At 38.5% G+C, this 16,003-nt stretch overlaps 3 protein-coding genes and 1 long non-coding RNA gene across 6 annotated transcripts; all 4 read right to left on the reverse strand.

Annotated features, from left to right (window-relative positions):
- Window positions 1–118: 118 nt before the first annotated feature.
- LOC106179250 (uncharacterized) lies at window positions 119–3,214 on the reverse strand. The gene is made up of 5 exons (XM_013562792.3): window positions 3,025–3,214; window positions 2,279–2,423; window positions 1,840–1,967; window positions 1,228–1,384; window positions 119–732 (listed from the first exon to the last, which is right to left on the reverse strand). The coding sequence occupies exons 1-5, from the start codon at window positions 3,062–3,064 to the stop codon at window positions 450–452; spliced, it is 753 nt and encodes a 250-aa protein (XP_013418246.2). The 5' UTR covers window positions 3,065–3,214; the 3' UTR covers window positions 119–449.
- Window positions 3,215–3,939: 725 nt separating this feature from the next.
- LOC106152932 (uncharacterized) lies at window positions 3,940–10,320 on the reverse strand. 3 transcript variants are annotated; one of them, XM_087015963.1, is made up of 4 exons: window positions 9,305–10,320; window positions 8,998–9,065; window positions 6,043–7,573; window positions 3,940–4,904 (listed from the first exon to the last, which is right to left on the reverse strand). In XM_087015963.1, exons 3-4 carry the CDS (start codon window positions 6,163–6,165, stop codon window positions 4,689–4,691), a joined length of 339 nt encoding a protein of 112 aa, XP_086872089.1. In that variant the 5' UTR covers window positions 6,166–7,573; window positions 8,998–9,065; window positions 9,305–10,320; the 3' UTR covers window positions 3,940–4,688. The 3 variants fall into 3 exon arrangements, with proteins under 3 accessions (XP_086872089.1, XP_086872090.1, XP_013382130.2); XM_087015964.1 differs by lacking the exon at window positions 3,940–4,904 and having other exon boundaries at window positions 6,601–7,573; XM_013526676.3 differs by lacking the exons at window positions 3,940–4,904; window positions 9,305–10,320 and having other exon boundaries at window positions 6,601–7,573; window positions 8,998–9,278.
- Window positions 10,321–10,492: 172 nt separating this feature from the next.
- On the reverse strand, window positions 10,493–12,562 carry LOC147761114 (uncharacterized). Its single transcript, XR_015334894.1, has 2 exons — window positions 12,445–12,562; window positions 10,493–11,812 (listed from the first exon to the last, which is right to left on the reverse strand). It is a non-coding gene; the product is annotated as an uncharacterized LOC147761114 (long non-coding RNA).
- Window positions 12,563–12,722: 160 nt separating this feature from the next.
- On the reverse strand, window positions 12,723–14,933 carry LOC106152927 (uncharacterized). The gene is made up of 2 exons (XM_013526672.2): window positions 14,769–14,933; window positions 12,723–14,078 (listed from the first exon to the last, which is right to left on the reverse strand). Exons 1-2 carry the CDS (start codon window positions 14,889–14,891, stop codon window positions 13,791–13,793), a joined length of 411 nt encoding a protein of 136 aa, XP_013382126.2. The 5' UTR covers window positions 14,892–14,933; the 3' UTR covers window positions 12,723–13,790.
- Window positions 14,934–16,003: the final 1,070 nt, after the last annotated feature.

Consider the following 16,003-nt stretch of genomic DNA (forward strand, 5'->3'; position numbering starts at 1 on the left):
CGTATACTGGTACATGTGGGGTTTTGCGGAATGTAGGCCTACGTTAAAGGTACAAGACTGGTGGATGGAGAACACTGGTACATTTCAATAAGCTATATAATGACAACGTAGGCGTGCACTTACTTAAATAATGTTTTTTTATTGAAAAAAAAATCAGGAAACATACAATAAATATGTCTTGTGGTTCTGTATGGACTTCAAAGTATTTGGAAGATAGACTTCACAGTTTTAAAATTAAATTTAAATGTAATTTTAAGCGACATTTAAAAGACTGCGAAAATGATCCCCGCCTAGTTCTCCTAATTTTTAAGTCTCTCCAGCAGATTAGACAAACGTCATACTCAAAGTAACAACGATCAACGCTGTCACCACGATTGATTTACAATTCTAACAATGACAATAATGGTAATGACAATGATGACAGAAAAAAGTGATTACTGCAGCGACATCTATGACAGTGCAAGGACAGCAAGACTCAACATGCCGGTGACGACGTGTGCGCCATAACCCCACGACCTTGACCTCGCTCCACTCGTTGACCCCTGGTTAGTTGACCCGGGGGTGGTGGTAATCATCACCTCCATATTGATGGTACACTCTTTAAGCGTGATCTGTGGATCAAGCATGTAGACTTTGTATAGTCCTAGTGCCGTCATCGTGGCCACTTCTCTTGCTGCCGCGCGACATGTGCTGAACGCTGTCCCTGTGCAGTTAACGTATTCGTTCAGTTTACTGGAAATTGAATTAGGTAGCGGATTAGGTAAGGAAATTGAGAAAGGCGCTAGAAGTATAAAGTATAAATATCCTATTCTTCGTCCGTACACTGTACCATATACTGGCACTGCTGCCTCACCTCATCTTTTTGCATTAAGTTTGGTCCTTGCAGCATTCTTTCTCTCTCTCTCTCTCTCTCTCTCTCTCACACACGCACGCACACACACACACACACACACGTCCAGACACACATACGAAAGAGGGTTAACCTTATGCATGTTTATAGTTTACTGCAGGGATACAAATACACTATCAATATAATGAATAATAGTTTCAGATATGACTATTTTTTAACGCTTAGCCATTACCTCTATATACCGTCTAATCGTGTTAAAACAAATGTGCTCGTCACTGTTCTTAGTTCAGACTGACTCAGCCATTGCTGTAGTAGACAAAACAGTCATCAGCTACAACGCGTCTCACCTAGCGCATTCCCCCATCACATCAACTTACTAGCAAATCTCATCAGCGCTGTCCGAGTTCCTGGCCCTGTCTGCGCTGTCTACTGCGCTTGGAGGCAGAAAAGCTTGTTCCAGGTGATCTGTGTAGCAGCTGGCGACGGCCGTGGTCCTACTGCTCTCAGTAAAACAAGCTAGGTTGTCCTGGTAATCTGAAGAGGGTTAACGCACGGAAATTACTATATTTGTACATGAACAGAAATTGTTATTGATGTTGTTATTTTTTTATTCAGGTCGTTCTGATAAAATAAAGGCAGTTATGTTCAGTTCACAGCAACACCAGCATGCCTACAAATTCCGTTCTTACGACAGGTTGGTTATTGTGATCTGGCATTGTACAAAGCTATGTGATAGTGACCAAGGCTTGTAACAGTGTCTATCAAAACTAGTACATTGGTGAAATTCGCAAGAAGTACCCGTCAGAAACCTTTTCATCAACTCATTAAAATTTGGTACAGATGCTTCAATAAATCTTACAACCTATGCTCCAAAAAAGTGTAGATTATTTCAGCAGATTTTACAAGGGCGGTTAAGGACCCAGACAGTTTAAAATATTTCCTAAAAACATATCTCCTAGCGGATTTTCATGTGAAGTCGAGACACTTACTCTTCTTGCCAGCGTCACTGCACAGGTAGGCTGCGTTAGCGCTCTCAGCCTCCAGTGTGATGGCGGTCTCGTTACATCCCAGGTTACTCTTTAACTGGGTCGTGCATGTCTTCAACTCTGTTAATTTCCTGTTGAACAGAAAATAACCAGAAGTGTTACTAACATATCTCGTGAAATACAGGTTACATGTACATGTATTTGTGATAAGGCAGATCGTGTATTCGTGCAATTAAGATGTTCTTTTAACCTGATTGAAAACTTTTGCTGAATTTTAATCTGATAATCACATATAAAATGACTAAGCGGTTCAAGCTTGTGCTATTTTTTGTTGGCTTTTCAAACCTCGAATGGTGACGGTGATTTATTAAGTGGTTATTTATGTTACATGCGTGTTTGAGAGATGAGAAAAAGAGGGATCATATTTACCATGATTACTTACAGGCAAAAGTCCCGGAGCTGCGTGTTATTGAAAGTAGGCCAGTTGAACCACAGGTCCATGGTGGAAAGCATCTGGCTACATCTGTCTTTCTGCTGATAACAAAAATCGCCCCCTGGATCGACGCCCTGAGACCGCTGCACCGGCCCTGGAGAGACAACGAGAGAGAATAACATTTGGTTAAAATATCCTGATCCACATTTGCTGGCTTAGGATTGATAAAACGCACAGTTCGCATTCATGCCTATTGTACTGTATGCATTCTTTTAGATGAATGTATTCAATTACCTCTATAATATTACAGAACTTGCGTAATTTTTTAGTTTTCTCCATCTGCACCCACTGATGAGAAAAATGCACTTAATTTTCTTCAGACAATTCTTTGAATTGTTTATAGAGTTGACGGTTGTTGAATAATGTAGCTATATAGTGAAACAATACACATCTTGAACAAATATGGATTTATTCGCAGCGTTTACTTTTTTTCTTTCTTTAAAGCTAGGTACATAATAGTAGGTAATTAATAAGGTGTACATGCACTTGCACATCCTATCTAACCACTATAACAGTTTCTGCCCCCCCCCCCCAAAAAAAAGAAAAAAAATGGCTTTGGGGTAACACTGACATTTGAAAATCATTCGTAAATATCGATGAGAGTTTAAATTTACTGAACGACCTGTAGTTCTAATAGCAGTACGTTTTAATTTATTGAAGCGCATCTCTGAACTTATCCCATCAAAAACACTTACCGGCAAATAAAACAACCGCAACGAAAAACAGTATCTTCATGGTTCCTGTTGTCGAACGAGTGGACGTAATGAACAAGACAGAGAGATGTAATGTATGTTAATCAGTGCTGCTGTCATGGCTTTATATACACACACAGACGCTCACTCACTCTTTATCTCACACACACAGCAACGAGTGCAGCGGGGCCGGAAGTAAGAAACGTGAGTCAATGACCCTGCAAATATTTCGTCACAGGTTATTATTCAGCATGACCTGGGCCTCCTAAGTACCCAGGTAGGCGTAAAGCGTATCCCCAGTCTCTCTTTTGTTAACGATCTTAGCTTGCGTCAACATAAGCTGCGGTGAATGCGGTAAGCGGTAACGCAACACGGGTCCTTTGACTCATGCTAATATTAGATCTAAAAGATCAAACTTGTTCTCCCCCGTCTCCTTATATGGGGCATAGAAATGGAAGAAGGATTGAGACTCGTGGGTTTATTTGCTGTATCATGGTGACTGTAGCCGTCCACAGCAAAGACATGAACTTGCAGTGACAAGAGATGACTGTGATAAAAAATCTGTAATGATAGTTTGAGTACAATAAAATACCCTAATTTATTTATTAGTAATTATTGTTTTATAATGTTACTTCGTTACGATAAATCAATCCACGATCCGTTTTATGCACTCATAATGTGCATTGCTGCATGGAGAAATAAAAAGCATGGAAGTCGAGGCGGGTTATAATGGTATATAATGGTACATGAGTAGTGGAAGCGAAAATAAACTCCTTCATTGAATTTTACTCCCCGATTTTCATAGTTCATAAGAGATCATTGCTAATATTTAAAACTACTGGCACTATGCCAATCGAGGTAGGTTTGTGATTGAATTATCCTCAACCAAAAAAAAAAAAAAAAAAAAATTGATTGTGCATTTGTTATTAACCTTTATTGAATCAAACCCTAAAGACTTCATCTTTTAAAGAAGAAATGATTATTTCACAATTTCGATGTTGAAAATAAAATGATTGAAGATATCTTTCTGAGCTTACTTCAAATTGAATTTTGTTTCCTCTCATACATGAAATTGCGTCTCTCAATAAACATAGTAATAGATATGATGAAATATCAGACACAAAAAAATTAATTATTAAAGCACATTCACATCAGGTTAAGTGTCAATCCATTATAAACATATGGAATTGCTCTTAAAAAGTACAATCACATCTTGTTACGGTTTTACATATTTTCATCATTTTTAACACAAAATTATAAGAATAGGTGCGTTGAATGTACATGTACTGTACATGTACATCAGGTTAAATTTTGGCCCACTGACATCTAAGCCGCCGAAGTTAATTGAAATTAAGCGAGAGTACCCTCGGATCCAAAGTTAGAACGATAGGGTCTGGGAATGGTCTCTAAAACTCCTGGTATAAAAATAATGTAAGCATATGATAAAGGCAGGTGGCGCGCTTTTGAATAGCCGTGTTGAAATCAGTGTTAAGTTTGCATATTCATATACTGAGGCTAGTCGATATAAATGATAAACATTGTGTTTCATGCAGCCGCAGATGAAGTACAATTTTACAAGTTTGGTCGTTGCGTCCTTTTTTTTCTGATCAAGGGTAAATATCGATCCGAATGAATAGTGACATTGCTAAGACATCAAAACCGTCTATTCATTGTCTAACAACGGTAACATGGATCTGGCGTTCGACAGTGATAGTTGGAGGGGTCCGGTGAGTGGTGCTGTAATCTGGAGGGGATGAAGTCTCCTCAGATTCCTTCTCACGGCAGCATATGTCATAAATAAAAGAGAAGCAGACGAGGATGGCCAGACCACCCAAGACAATGAGGGCGATCGCGGCACCATCGCTGACAACGCCCTGGCATGACTACAAAGATAAAACAAAAATGGGCTTTTGAATATAAGTTACTATAAGTAACTGGCTCGCGCTGCCAGTAATTACGCCGCGGGATATTCAGGGCACAGACCGTGATCATAAGACATACCGCGAATAGAAAATAGAATTTAGAAAATAGACATTCCATGTGAACGAAGCCTAAGGGTGCTTTCTCAGAGATTTAGATCGATCTAAAGATTAAGTTTTAGATCGACCTAACTCTCTGGGGGTTCACGCTAACTTGCAGTCAGCCGAGCGGGCACCATAGTTAATTAACCCCTTACAGCTTGTAGTAGGCGGGACCGAAATTTAAGCCGGATTATCTGACAGTAATCTAGTGAGACTCCCCACAGGGATAGGTCGATCTAAAAATCTATGGAAATGGGGTGTAAGTGTGCTATAAACTGCTGAAAGGCGCACAATGTGTGTTATATCTTAGCTTAAAAAACCTTGAAATTACGGCGACCCTTACGATAGTGCCGAATAGAATCTATATGGGACTCTATAAGGGCCCATTCAGATTGAGAAGAGCCTAGTGATAGTAACGAGTGGGGAGGCGTGTGAGAGGCGGAGAGACTATTACAGGATTAAGCGGTCTCCCTTTCATGTAGGTCCGGCATATTTAGGTCGCGGCCTTACTAGCATTCGGCTCTTCTCAATCTGAATGGGCCCTAAGAATCTGGCGGGACTATAAAATTCCTATAAGAGTCTATAAGAACTACATATGATGTCCTGATTTTTCTTATCTCGGGCAATTTCCAATAAAAACTTATAGAACTTTTGGTCAATTTCCTGTAGGGCGTCCTACAGTGAAGTTTTGTTTTGAAACTTTCCAAGGTACAGTAGACTGCAGTGAAAATAGATAGATGAAGTCCTTGCCATAACAAAATGCATAGTATCTATTAACGTGAATTGTATGCAGATTTAAAGGAGTGAAGTTACTATGGAAAACATCCCGTTACCGTTTGCTTAGTTTGGGCAATCTGAATCGGAAGACCTAAATGTTGAATTTCAGTGCGTGTTACTGCTCAGATTTATTGACAAAACTGTTAAGTTGTTGTTCTTTTAGTCATCAAACTTTGATTTTTGAGAAGTAATATTATGGTGGTAATCAACACCGTTCACGTACCTTGTTCCTCAGTCGATCCTCGGCGTGCAGACACTCTGTTCCGAATCCCACACCACAGGCTGCTACAACCACGAATGCCAAGATTATACACCAGTTTGCAAATGAATCGTCCGTTTCGACCATATTTGAACTATTAAATCACAACTACGAAATGCGGGTTTTATACAAAGAAAATATGGGCCAAGGACAAAATGCAACTCCTTTGAATGTAAAGAGAAAGTATCGCAGAACTCGGTCGAAAGAGTGACATCACAGTGAGGTAACCGTTAACTCATACAATGAAATCATGGTGGGCTCAGATAGTGACCCGACGGTGACACCACAGTGACTTCACAGTGAGCTTTGCATGCAATTTTTTTTATCAACCAACACCCCGTTACCTTCTAAAACTAACTTATCGTTATGCTCCAATAAGTAGTTTTAGATCACTTGAGCAGGTTTTGCTGATGCCATGTAATGGCAGATTGAAAACATACGGCGGTCTATCACTTAAAATCTGTGGACCAAATGAATGGAACTTTCCTCCAATATGCTTAAAACTATAGAGTCTGAGGACAATTTAAAATATTATTGATTTATTTCAAATGTTTATAGCTGATTTGGTTGTTTTCTTTGCCCCTATATAATGTATTGTACATATATATTTAAATATCTTTATATTTCAACTTCTATTTATTTATTTATATGTTTATTTATTGACCTTGGATTTTACCAGACAGATGGCTTTAAAAAGTTCTTGGCGTTCAAAACTGCTCGTACATTGACAATAGAAATAGGGATATGATTGGATAACAAAAATACATTGATGGTGCATTTATCATTAACCTTTGTTGAACTTAACCATTGTAATTTTATATTTTAAAGAAGAAATAACTACTAGACAATGCCGAAGGTGAACATTGAAGATTGAAAAAAATTCTTTTTGAGATTAATTTCCTCACAAGAAATGAATCCTGTTGAACAACACGACATTTTGTGCTGATTACACGATGACAAAATTAATGATAATGTGTCACACACAGTAAAAAAAATAAAGCACAGTCACATTAAGGAAAGTGTTTACCTATAAAAGTCATCATAAACATGGAATTGCAGTCAAAAAGGGCACCCACATTAAGTTAAAAGCCTGAACTTTTTACACACCGCATTGTTTTGATGTGGTGTCATTTACTAGTATATCTAGCAATATAACAAGTTTGGTTGTTGCCTTCTTTTTTCTGCTCAAAGAAAAATATCCGCACTCGATCCGACGTACAATGGCATTAGTCGATCCGACGTACAATAGCAAAACCTTCTATACGTTGTTTGTATTCCTAACACCTATTTTTTCAATGGCGACGTGTCTAATTACGTAGATCTGACCTACAACGGCGTGAGTTGGTGGGTCCTCTGCCCGGGATGAAGTCTCCTGGGAGTCTTCAGCTTTGAAGTGGTATGCCCAACAGAATAAACCCCACAAAGGAATGGTGGCCAGTCCACCGAAGACAACGAGGGCGATCGCGGCACCATCGCTGACAACACCCTGACACACCTACAAAAATAACACAAAAATCAGGCCTTCCCAACTACCAGACTCGGCACCTACGGGTCCAGTATAAACCGGTTTATCAGACCACACTACCCGTTTTCAAGGTGTGTGTCAGATCGCATTACAGAGTATCAGCCACCACACCGATTTTGCCTGGTGCGCGATGTGATAGCAATGATCCTAAGCGGGGTTGGAAAGTAGTGCATCTCATCTAGATTCATGCGCTGCTGCAATTTTCTGTTTATGCTAAAATCTGACAGTACCGCAATTTTTAACATAAAATTTAGGTTCGGACATAGCCAATGATGTTTTGTAAATAAGAACTTGCAAACTTATATATTAATTTAGAAAAGTAGACCTAATTTTGATAGCGGAAGCATATTCTGTCGGGGGTTAAATATTTTCATGACTACCGGGATGGACGAGATTGAGGGCAGGGGTAATCCTAGAGAGGGGTGAGAAACGTCCATTGTTCTCGTCAGCGAGGCTGTCCTTTTTCAGGGTTTGTACGCACGGACAGAAAACTTAAGTATTGTGGGAACGTTATTAATGAAGCCACTGGTAGTACTAGTAGATATCAGCCTGTAGTCTTGAACAAGCGCCTCGATGACGAGTGAACAGTTGTCAAAAACAAAAGACCGAGGTGTGGTAGTTCAACTACTGTTCATGCGTGCCGCAACGACCAAACCTAATTGCTCCTCAAGGTCACAAAACAATAACCGGTACTGACGGCTAGGCTCGTCTTAATCATATAAGTCGCGCGTTTCCACCCCCTGATTGAGGGAGTCGTCTGTTGTATTCATACGACTCCTACTTGACGAAAACGAGGCGCGATACCCGGATGACAGGTAGGCTTACAGAATTTGTGATAGGGTATGATACTCTTTTATGCGATCTGACACACACCTTGAAAACGGGTAGTGTGGTCAGATATATCGGTTTATTCTGGACCCGTAGGTGCCGAGTCTGGTAGTTGGGAAGGCCTGAAAATGTTCAAGCGGGCTTTTGAATTGCACTTTTAGAATACAAAATGTGCGTTATATCTTAACAAAAAAATTCAGAATTACGGCAACCCTTGCCTTATAGTACCTTTGGCAATTTCCTATACGACGTCCTATCGGAAATTTACGTAAGGCAACTTTGCAAGGTGCAGTGGAAATCGATATTTATACTCCTTACCATAATCTACATCTTATCGGCCACGTGAATTGTAAGCCGGTTTAATAGAGTAAAATTACCATGGAAAATATCACTTATATCTTTGTTTAGTTTGGGCATTATGAACCGGAGTACCTATGTGCTGAATTTTCAGTGAGTATCACTGCTCATTTCTATTACCAAAGGTGTAAACGTGTAGTTTTTGTTCTTCGTCAAACCTTAATTTTTGAGAAGTAATATTCTGGTGGTGACCAAAACCGTTCACGTACCTTGTTCTCCAGTCGTTTCTCGGCGTTCAGACACTGTGTTCCAAATCCCAGACCGCATGCTGCTAGAGCTATGATTAACAAGATAATACAACACGCACAACATGAATCTACCCTTCCGGCCATCTTTGAACTAATCACAACAAAGAAAGTCGATTTTTAAACAAAGGAAATACCGACCAAGAACAAAACAAAACGCCTTTGAATGGAAAACGAAAGTATCGCAAAACCCAGTCGACGGTGTCACCTCCCAGTCACTGAATGAGTTATGCAGGCAATTTTTTTTATCAATGAACATCCCCGTACCTACTTAAACTAGTGTGTGACATCATTATGCTCCCAAACGTAGACCACTTGATCAGCTTTTGTTCAGGCCTTCCCAACTACCAGACTCGGCACCTACGGGTCCAGAATAAACCGATATATCTGACCACACTACCCGTTTTCAAGGTGTGTGTCAGATCGCATAAAAGAGTATCATACCCTATCACAAATTCTGTAAGCCTACCTGTCATCCGGGTATCGCGCCTCGTTTTCGTCAAGTAGGAGTCGTATGAATACAACAGACGACTCCCTCAATCAGGGGGTGGAAACGCGCGACTTATATGATTAAGACGAGCCTAGCCGTCAGTACCGGTTATTGTTTTGTGACCTTGAGGAGCAATTAGGTTTGGTCGTTGCGGCACGCATGAACAGTAGTTGAACTACCACACCTCGGTCTTTTGTTTTTGACAACTGTTCACTCGTCATCGAGGCGCTTGTTCAAGACTACAGGCTGATATCTACTAGTACTACCAGTGGCTTCATTAATAACGTTCCCACAATACTTAAGTTTTCTGTCCGTGCGTACAAACCCTGAAAAAGGACAGCCTCGCTGACGAGAACAATGGACGTTTCTCACCCCTCTCTAGGATTACCCCTGCCCTCAATCTCGTCCATCCCGGTAGTCATGAAAATATTTAACCCCCGACAGAATATGCTTCCGCTATCAAAATTAGGTCTACTTTTCTAAATTAATATATAAGTTTGCAAGTTCTTATTTACAAAACATCATTGGCTATGTCCGAACCTAAATTTTATGTTAAAAATTGCGGTACTGTCAGATTTTAGCATAAACAGAAAATTGCAGCAGCGCATGAATCTAGATGAGATGCACTACTTTCCAACCCCGCTTAGGATCATTGCTATCACATCGCGCACCAGGCAAAATCGGTGTGGTGGCTGATACTCTGTAATGCGATCTGACACACACCTTGAAAACGGGTAGTGTGGTCTGATAAACCGGTTTATACTGGACCCGTAGGTGCCGAGTCTGGTAGTTGGGAAGGCCTGTTGTTGATGCCATGTGATGCCGGATTGAAAACACACGGCGATCAAACTATTCAAGGCTATGGGCTAATGAATGGAACGTTCTTCCAATATACTTAAAAAAATAGTGTCTGAAGACAAATAAAAACAAAAAGAATAGATATTTTTTTCAAAATATTTAATAGCTGATTTGACTGGCTTTTTTTCTTTACATTGTATTTTACTATCTTAAAGATTTATTAATTAATTAATTTATTTATTTATTAATCTTTGTCTGTTCATTTTACCCCCATAAACTTTACTGCAAATTTTATATGGATTTTAGACTATAAATAAATCTAATTACTATTATTATTATTATACAATAAGCTCATGATGGGCATAAATTTGAGTTCACGGAGATACCACAGTGACGTCACAGTATGAGGTCACATTGTTAGCTCATGCTGAAGTCTCCCTTTTTTATTTTATGGAATTTTAAAAGGAATAGTACAAACAAACGCGTTCATTTCATGAAAAGTATTGTAACACGTAACCGATAAAAAACCAACCACAATGGTGCCTTCATTTCATTCAGTGCTATGTGACAGCAATTCCGTAAGTTTATATCAACATGGGGATATATATACTTTATGAACATAGTTAAACTGTTGGACAACTTTTGCCTGATGATTTGAGCAAGTATATATATATATATATTTACTCGTAGAATTCACTTGTGGACAAGTCAGTTTCTTTAAGGTAATATAAATACACATTATGATAATTGATTCGTTACAGTATTGTTTACTGAATCTTATTACACAGTGACAATTAATAGAAATCAGGGTGTGTTTGAAAAAAAGTAAACCTTTGTGACTTTATATTTAAAAAAAAAATTAACTACAGTATAAGATTATGTCGAAGGTGAAAATTGAAGATCGAAAAAATCTTTCTGAATTTAATTGAATGCAATTCCATTTTGTTTCCTTACACAAAACATTAATCCTATCGTACAATATAACAGTTTTTGTTTATTACACGATGACAAAATTAATGATAAAATGACACTTTTGCATAGTCATGTTGAAATTAAAGCAATGATTGCAAATTCATGTCCAATAGGTACTGTACTGTGGGTCGATGTATCTGATAAATATTTCGTTTCGTTGTGTCGTAAAAGAATAATAAAACAAAAGTTCAATAAAAATATATATTTGCATTCGGTCTGACGTAAGTAGTGGCATTTTCCCGACTTCTAAACCTTTTATTCGTTGTTTATATTCCTCACGCCTGGACTATCAATGGTCACGTTGACGTTAACGTTGCGAGTTGGTGACGTCAAATTAGCCGAACTGCCCCAGTGGGTGGCCTCGTAATCAGGAGAAGGGCTCTCGGTCCGGGATCTAGTCTGCTTGAAGTTCTCGTTTCTGTTGTGGCAAACGGGGGAACAGCAACAAATGAGGATGGCCAGACCACCGAAGACAATAAGGGTGATCGCGGCACCATCGCTTACAACGCCCTGGCACGCCTGCAAAAATAACACAAAGGTGTTCAAGCGGGCTTTCGAATATAATTGTGCTATATCCCAATAATAATGACAAAAAACAGTTTATAAATACATGTACATGTACATAGCAGCCAGAAGCTTGAAGTTGTACATAAATTGGATTAGAATAAAAATTACAACTTAAAACACATGTATTTACATAAAAATGATATACAAAAGATCAAAATGAGTTTGAAAGCACAGATCTACAAGATCAAAGGGGATATAATAAAAGATATGCAATAAAGACCAAGATGAATTCCAAAACAGAACATTAAAAGGAGGAGGAGGAAAAATGTCTTTGGTGTGAATTTCGTTTGAGAAACCGAAGGGAGGGTGTCAGGACCCCCCCATCCCCCACCTGAAGCTGCCAGTGATAAACCCCTTATCATAACATACGGATTTAATTAAAACTACCATGGCAATATATACCTTAAATATTTTTTGGTTCAGGCAATCTGAACCGGAAGACGGTGCCTATATGTTAAATTTCAATGAGCATTACAGCTCATATCTACCAATAATGTTGTAAACATGTAGTTCTTTGATCCGTCGATAGTTACTTTCGGGAAGTAATATTCTGGTGGTAACAAACAGCCTACTAGTACACGTACCTTGTTCTCAAGTCGATCCTCGGCCTTCAGACACATTATGCCGAATGTCAGACCACAGACTGCTAGAGCTACGATTCCCAAAAAATAACAGCAAGCACAACATACACCTCTGTTTTCACCCATGTTTGATATTGATCTATAATCACAACGACCATAATCGATTTTTATACGAAGGGAAAATGGACCAAGGGCAAAACACAACGCACGTAAATGAAGGTGAAAGTATCGTAGAAATAGAGTATAAATATAGTTTAATTAGGTGAGTTCACATTGGTCACATGACATGGTATAGATTCTATAGATCTGCTGTGGTGGACTTTACCAGACACATGACTAAAAAATGTTACTGACTTTCATAACGACTCGTATAGAGTCACAATAGAAATGGAGGTGTGATTGAATAAAAAACCCACATTGATTGCACCCTTGGCTTAACCTTTATTGAACAAAACCATTGCGACTGAATCTTTTAAAGAAGAAATAACTATTAAACAATATCGACGGTGAAAATTAATAAGATCAAACATCCTTCTGAGCTTATTTCTAATTCCAGTTGGTTTCCTCACATAAGAAATTACTCCTATCCTTCAATACAGCATTCCCCTATTGTAACGTAATGACAGATATGGTAAAATATCACAGACAGGTAATAAAAAAGGTGCTTTCGCTTTAGGGTAAACATCACTAGTACAGTATGTCACTTGTACCCATCAATAAATTTATTTATCAAAAAAATTGCTGTCAAAAAGTGCATTCACATCTAGTTAAGTTTTTACTTATTCTCATCATTTCAAACACTGAATTACAGGTTTAAATTTTACCGATTGAAACTTAAGCTGAATTACATGTAAGATGTCAGCTTTTAAGCTTGTGACTTCAACAAATTATGAAAAAAAGCTCATGAAAGCTAGAAATTATTTTAAAAATTGCAGAAGCTTATTTAGCAGGAACTTATGTAAAACTCCAAACATTAATTTACACGTATGAATGAATAAAGCAAACGTAACGTCGGTGTGAATTAGCAGAAAAAATTTACCCCGTTTCTTTTCTAGTGACGTTTCCAGATATTACAATCATGCTTTCCTAAATTCATTATTTAAATACTAGTACAATGAAAGTATATTGATAAAGACATGAGAAGCGCTTTTGCGTAGCCGTGTTTAAATCAGTAATAATTGCAAATCCATACGCTATTCCTGGTCGAGGTAAATGATAATCATTTAGTTCCTTGCGGCTGTAATTGAATTATAATGTAACACAGTTGTTTCCTTCTTCTCTGTTCAAGGAAAAAATACCCATACTCGAAATAACGTAATAAGTACCGTGTACATAGATTGTTGAACCTTCTATTCGTTGTTGATATTCCTAAGGCTTAGTCTACCAATGGTAACGTGTCTTATAACGTGGATTTGGCGTATGACGGTGTGTGTTGGGGAGGTCAAATAAGACGAGCTGCTCCATTGGGTGGCGTTGTAATCAGGAGGTGCGGCCTCTACCGGGGATGACGTCTCTTGGGAGGTCTCATCTCTGCTCAGGCATGCGTAACAGCAACAACAGCAGCAGAGGAGGGTGGCCAGACCACCGAAGACAATGAGGGTGATCGCAGCAGCGTCGGTGACAACACCTTGACACGCCTGAAAAAAAATTAAATAAAAAACATAAAAATGTTCATGCGGGTTTTGAATATGAAAATGCTGTTGCACTGATCAGACACTCAGTGGGCGTTATACAATATTTAAATTACAAAATCTGTGAAATATGACACAAAATTTCAAAGGTAACTGTGTACAATGAAAAGTCGATAGATATACTCTTTCTTTGGACATACTTCATCTTACCTGCTCACGTGCATAGTAAATGAGTTTCAAAGAGTGACGATACAATGTAGAAACACCCCGTTAATGTTGGTTTAAGCCCCTTTTACACTGGAAGGCGTCCTTTCTGCGTCCTGTAATATGGCCCTGTTTGAGAGCAAAAAAATAAAAGCAATAATACTATACGTCCCGACAACTGGCCTATCATTGACCATTCATTTCGTTTCACCATTGCTTGTCTTCTTTTTATGACCACGGCGATGCCAGTGTCATGGTCGCACAAAGAACGCAGAAATTCGCCGTCCAATGTAACGGGGGTTTTAGTTCAGTCGATCTGAACCGAATGGCCCAGATGTTGAAATTCAGTACGTGTTACAGCTAGCTCATTATCTACAGCTGTCTCAATAAAGTCGCTACAGTTGTAACATGTAGTTTTTTTTACCCGTCGATCGTTCCCGTTTGAGAAGTAGGTCATGTGTATTCTGGTGGTAACCATACTAGTACACGTACCTTGTTCTCCAGTCGATCCTCGGCCTTCAGACACAGTATTCCGAACGTCAGACCACAGACTGCTAGAGCTACGATTGACAGCAATACACAACATCCACAACACACAGTTCCCTTTTCACCCATGTCTGAAACTTATCACAATGAACACAGCCAATTTTGTTTACAAAGGGACATGGGTCAAGGACAAATTTACACAACGCATGTGAACGAAAGCGAAAGTATCGTAGATATAGAATAAAAATATAGTTTATGTACATTTACATTGGACACAGCACATGGCATAGATTCTACAGATCCCCTGTAGTGGTTGCATTTTATGCCATCTCGAGCCACTAATTATCTTAATCAAAATATCACTGAACTATGCCAAACAGCAAATACCAAGCAGTAGGCCCCTACACCATGTTTTATTGCATTGATCTTGGAGCGACACGCGACATCGACACATTCTAAACCCACATAGAAAGATATTGATTGGTATGTATGTACATTTATAGATAGACAGATGGACGGACAGACAAACAGACAGACAGAGAGACAGATAGGTAGAAAAAGTAAATGATTTAGGGGTCGGTTAAAGAGAGTACTGATGTGACGACACCTCCAAGGTTCTAGTTCTTTTAAAGACACCTTCAAGCTTCAACAAATTTGATTTCTTTGATTTCCTTCTCTGAATAGATGTACACTATACAAAAAATAATAATTTTGACTAGATGAACAGTTTTTATTGAAGTGAATGGCAGACCGTAATGTCTTTGATAAAACACTGTACACATTTTATATCAAAGATAGCATGATGAAAATCACCATCCATTTAGCATTTCTACTAAAAGAGAAACTCGTCATTATAAACATAGAATTACATTTAGTTAAGTTTATACTTACTGATTCTCATTCTTATTCTCATCATTTCAAACACTGAACTACTGTGATATGGTGCATTAACATCAGGTTAAAAATTTACCCAATTGAAAATTAACCTGAAATATTAGGTGTAAAGCTTGTGATAGCAAGAAATTAAGAAAAAACTCAAAAGCTCGCGGTAGCTAGAGTAGCATTTTTATTCAATTCTAATGAATGTATAAAGCGCAAGTAACAGGCATGTGAATTGGCAGATAAAAAATTAACACCCTTTCTTATTTAGTATTGTTTTCAGAAATTAAAAGCGAGCAATTTTATAATTTCTTATTTAAATTTAATGAAAGACTATAATAAAGACGTAAGGCACACATTTA

Source organism: Lingula anatina, chromosome 6, assembly GCF_051362555.1.
Source record: "Lingula anatina isolate TDL-2025a chromosome 6, LinAna3.0, whole genome shotgun sequence".
Classification (NCBI taxonomy): Eukaryota; Metazoa; Brachiopoda; class Lingulata; order Lingulida; family Lingulidae; genus Lingula; species Lingula anatina.

Excerpts from the sequence above, each read along its gene's own strand:
- LOC106179250 (XM_013562792.3), bottom strand. The coding sequence starts at position 3,064 with ATGAAGATACTGTTTTTCGTTGCGGTTGTTTTATTTGCCG. Across the intron at positions 2,424-3,024 it reads TGCGGTTGTTTTATTTGCCG|GGCCGGTGCAGCGGTCTCAG; the intron begins GTAAGTGTTTTT and ends TTGTCTCTCCAG. Across the intron at positions 1,385-1,839 it reads CAGTGACGCTGGCAAGAAGA|ATTACCAGGACAACCTAGCT; the intron begins GTAAGTGTCTCG and ends AACCCTCTTCAG.
- LOC106152932 (XM_013526676.3), bottom strand. The coding sequence starts at position 9,120 with ATGGCCGGAAGGGTAGATTCATGTTGTGCGTGTTGTATTATCTTGTTA. Across the intron at positions 7,574-8,997 it reads AGAAACGACTGGAGAACAAG|GTGTGTCAGGGTGTTGTCAG; the intron begins GTACGTGAACGG and ends TTATTTTTGTAG.
- LOC106152927 (XM_013526672.2), bottom strand. The coding sequence starts at position 14,891 with ATGGGTGAAAAGGGAACTGTGTGTTGTGGATGTTGTGTATTGCTGTCA. Across the intron at positions 14,079-14,768 it reads AGGATCGACTGGAGAACAAG|GCGTGTCAAGGTGTTGTCAC; the intron begins GTACGTGTACTA and ends ATTTTTTTTCAG.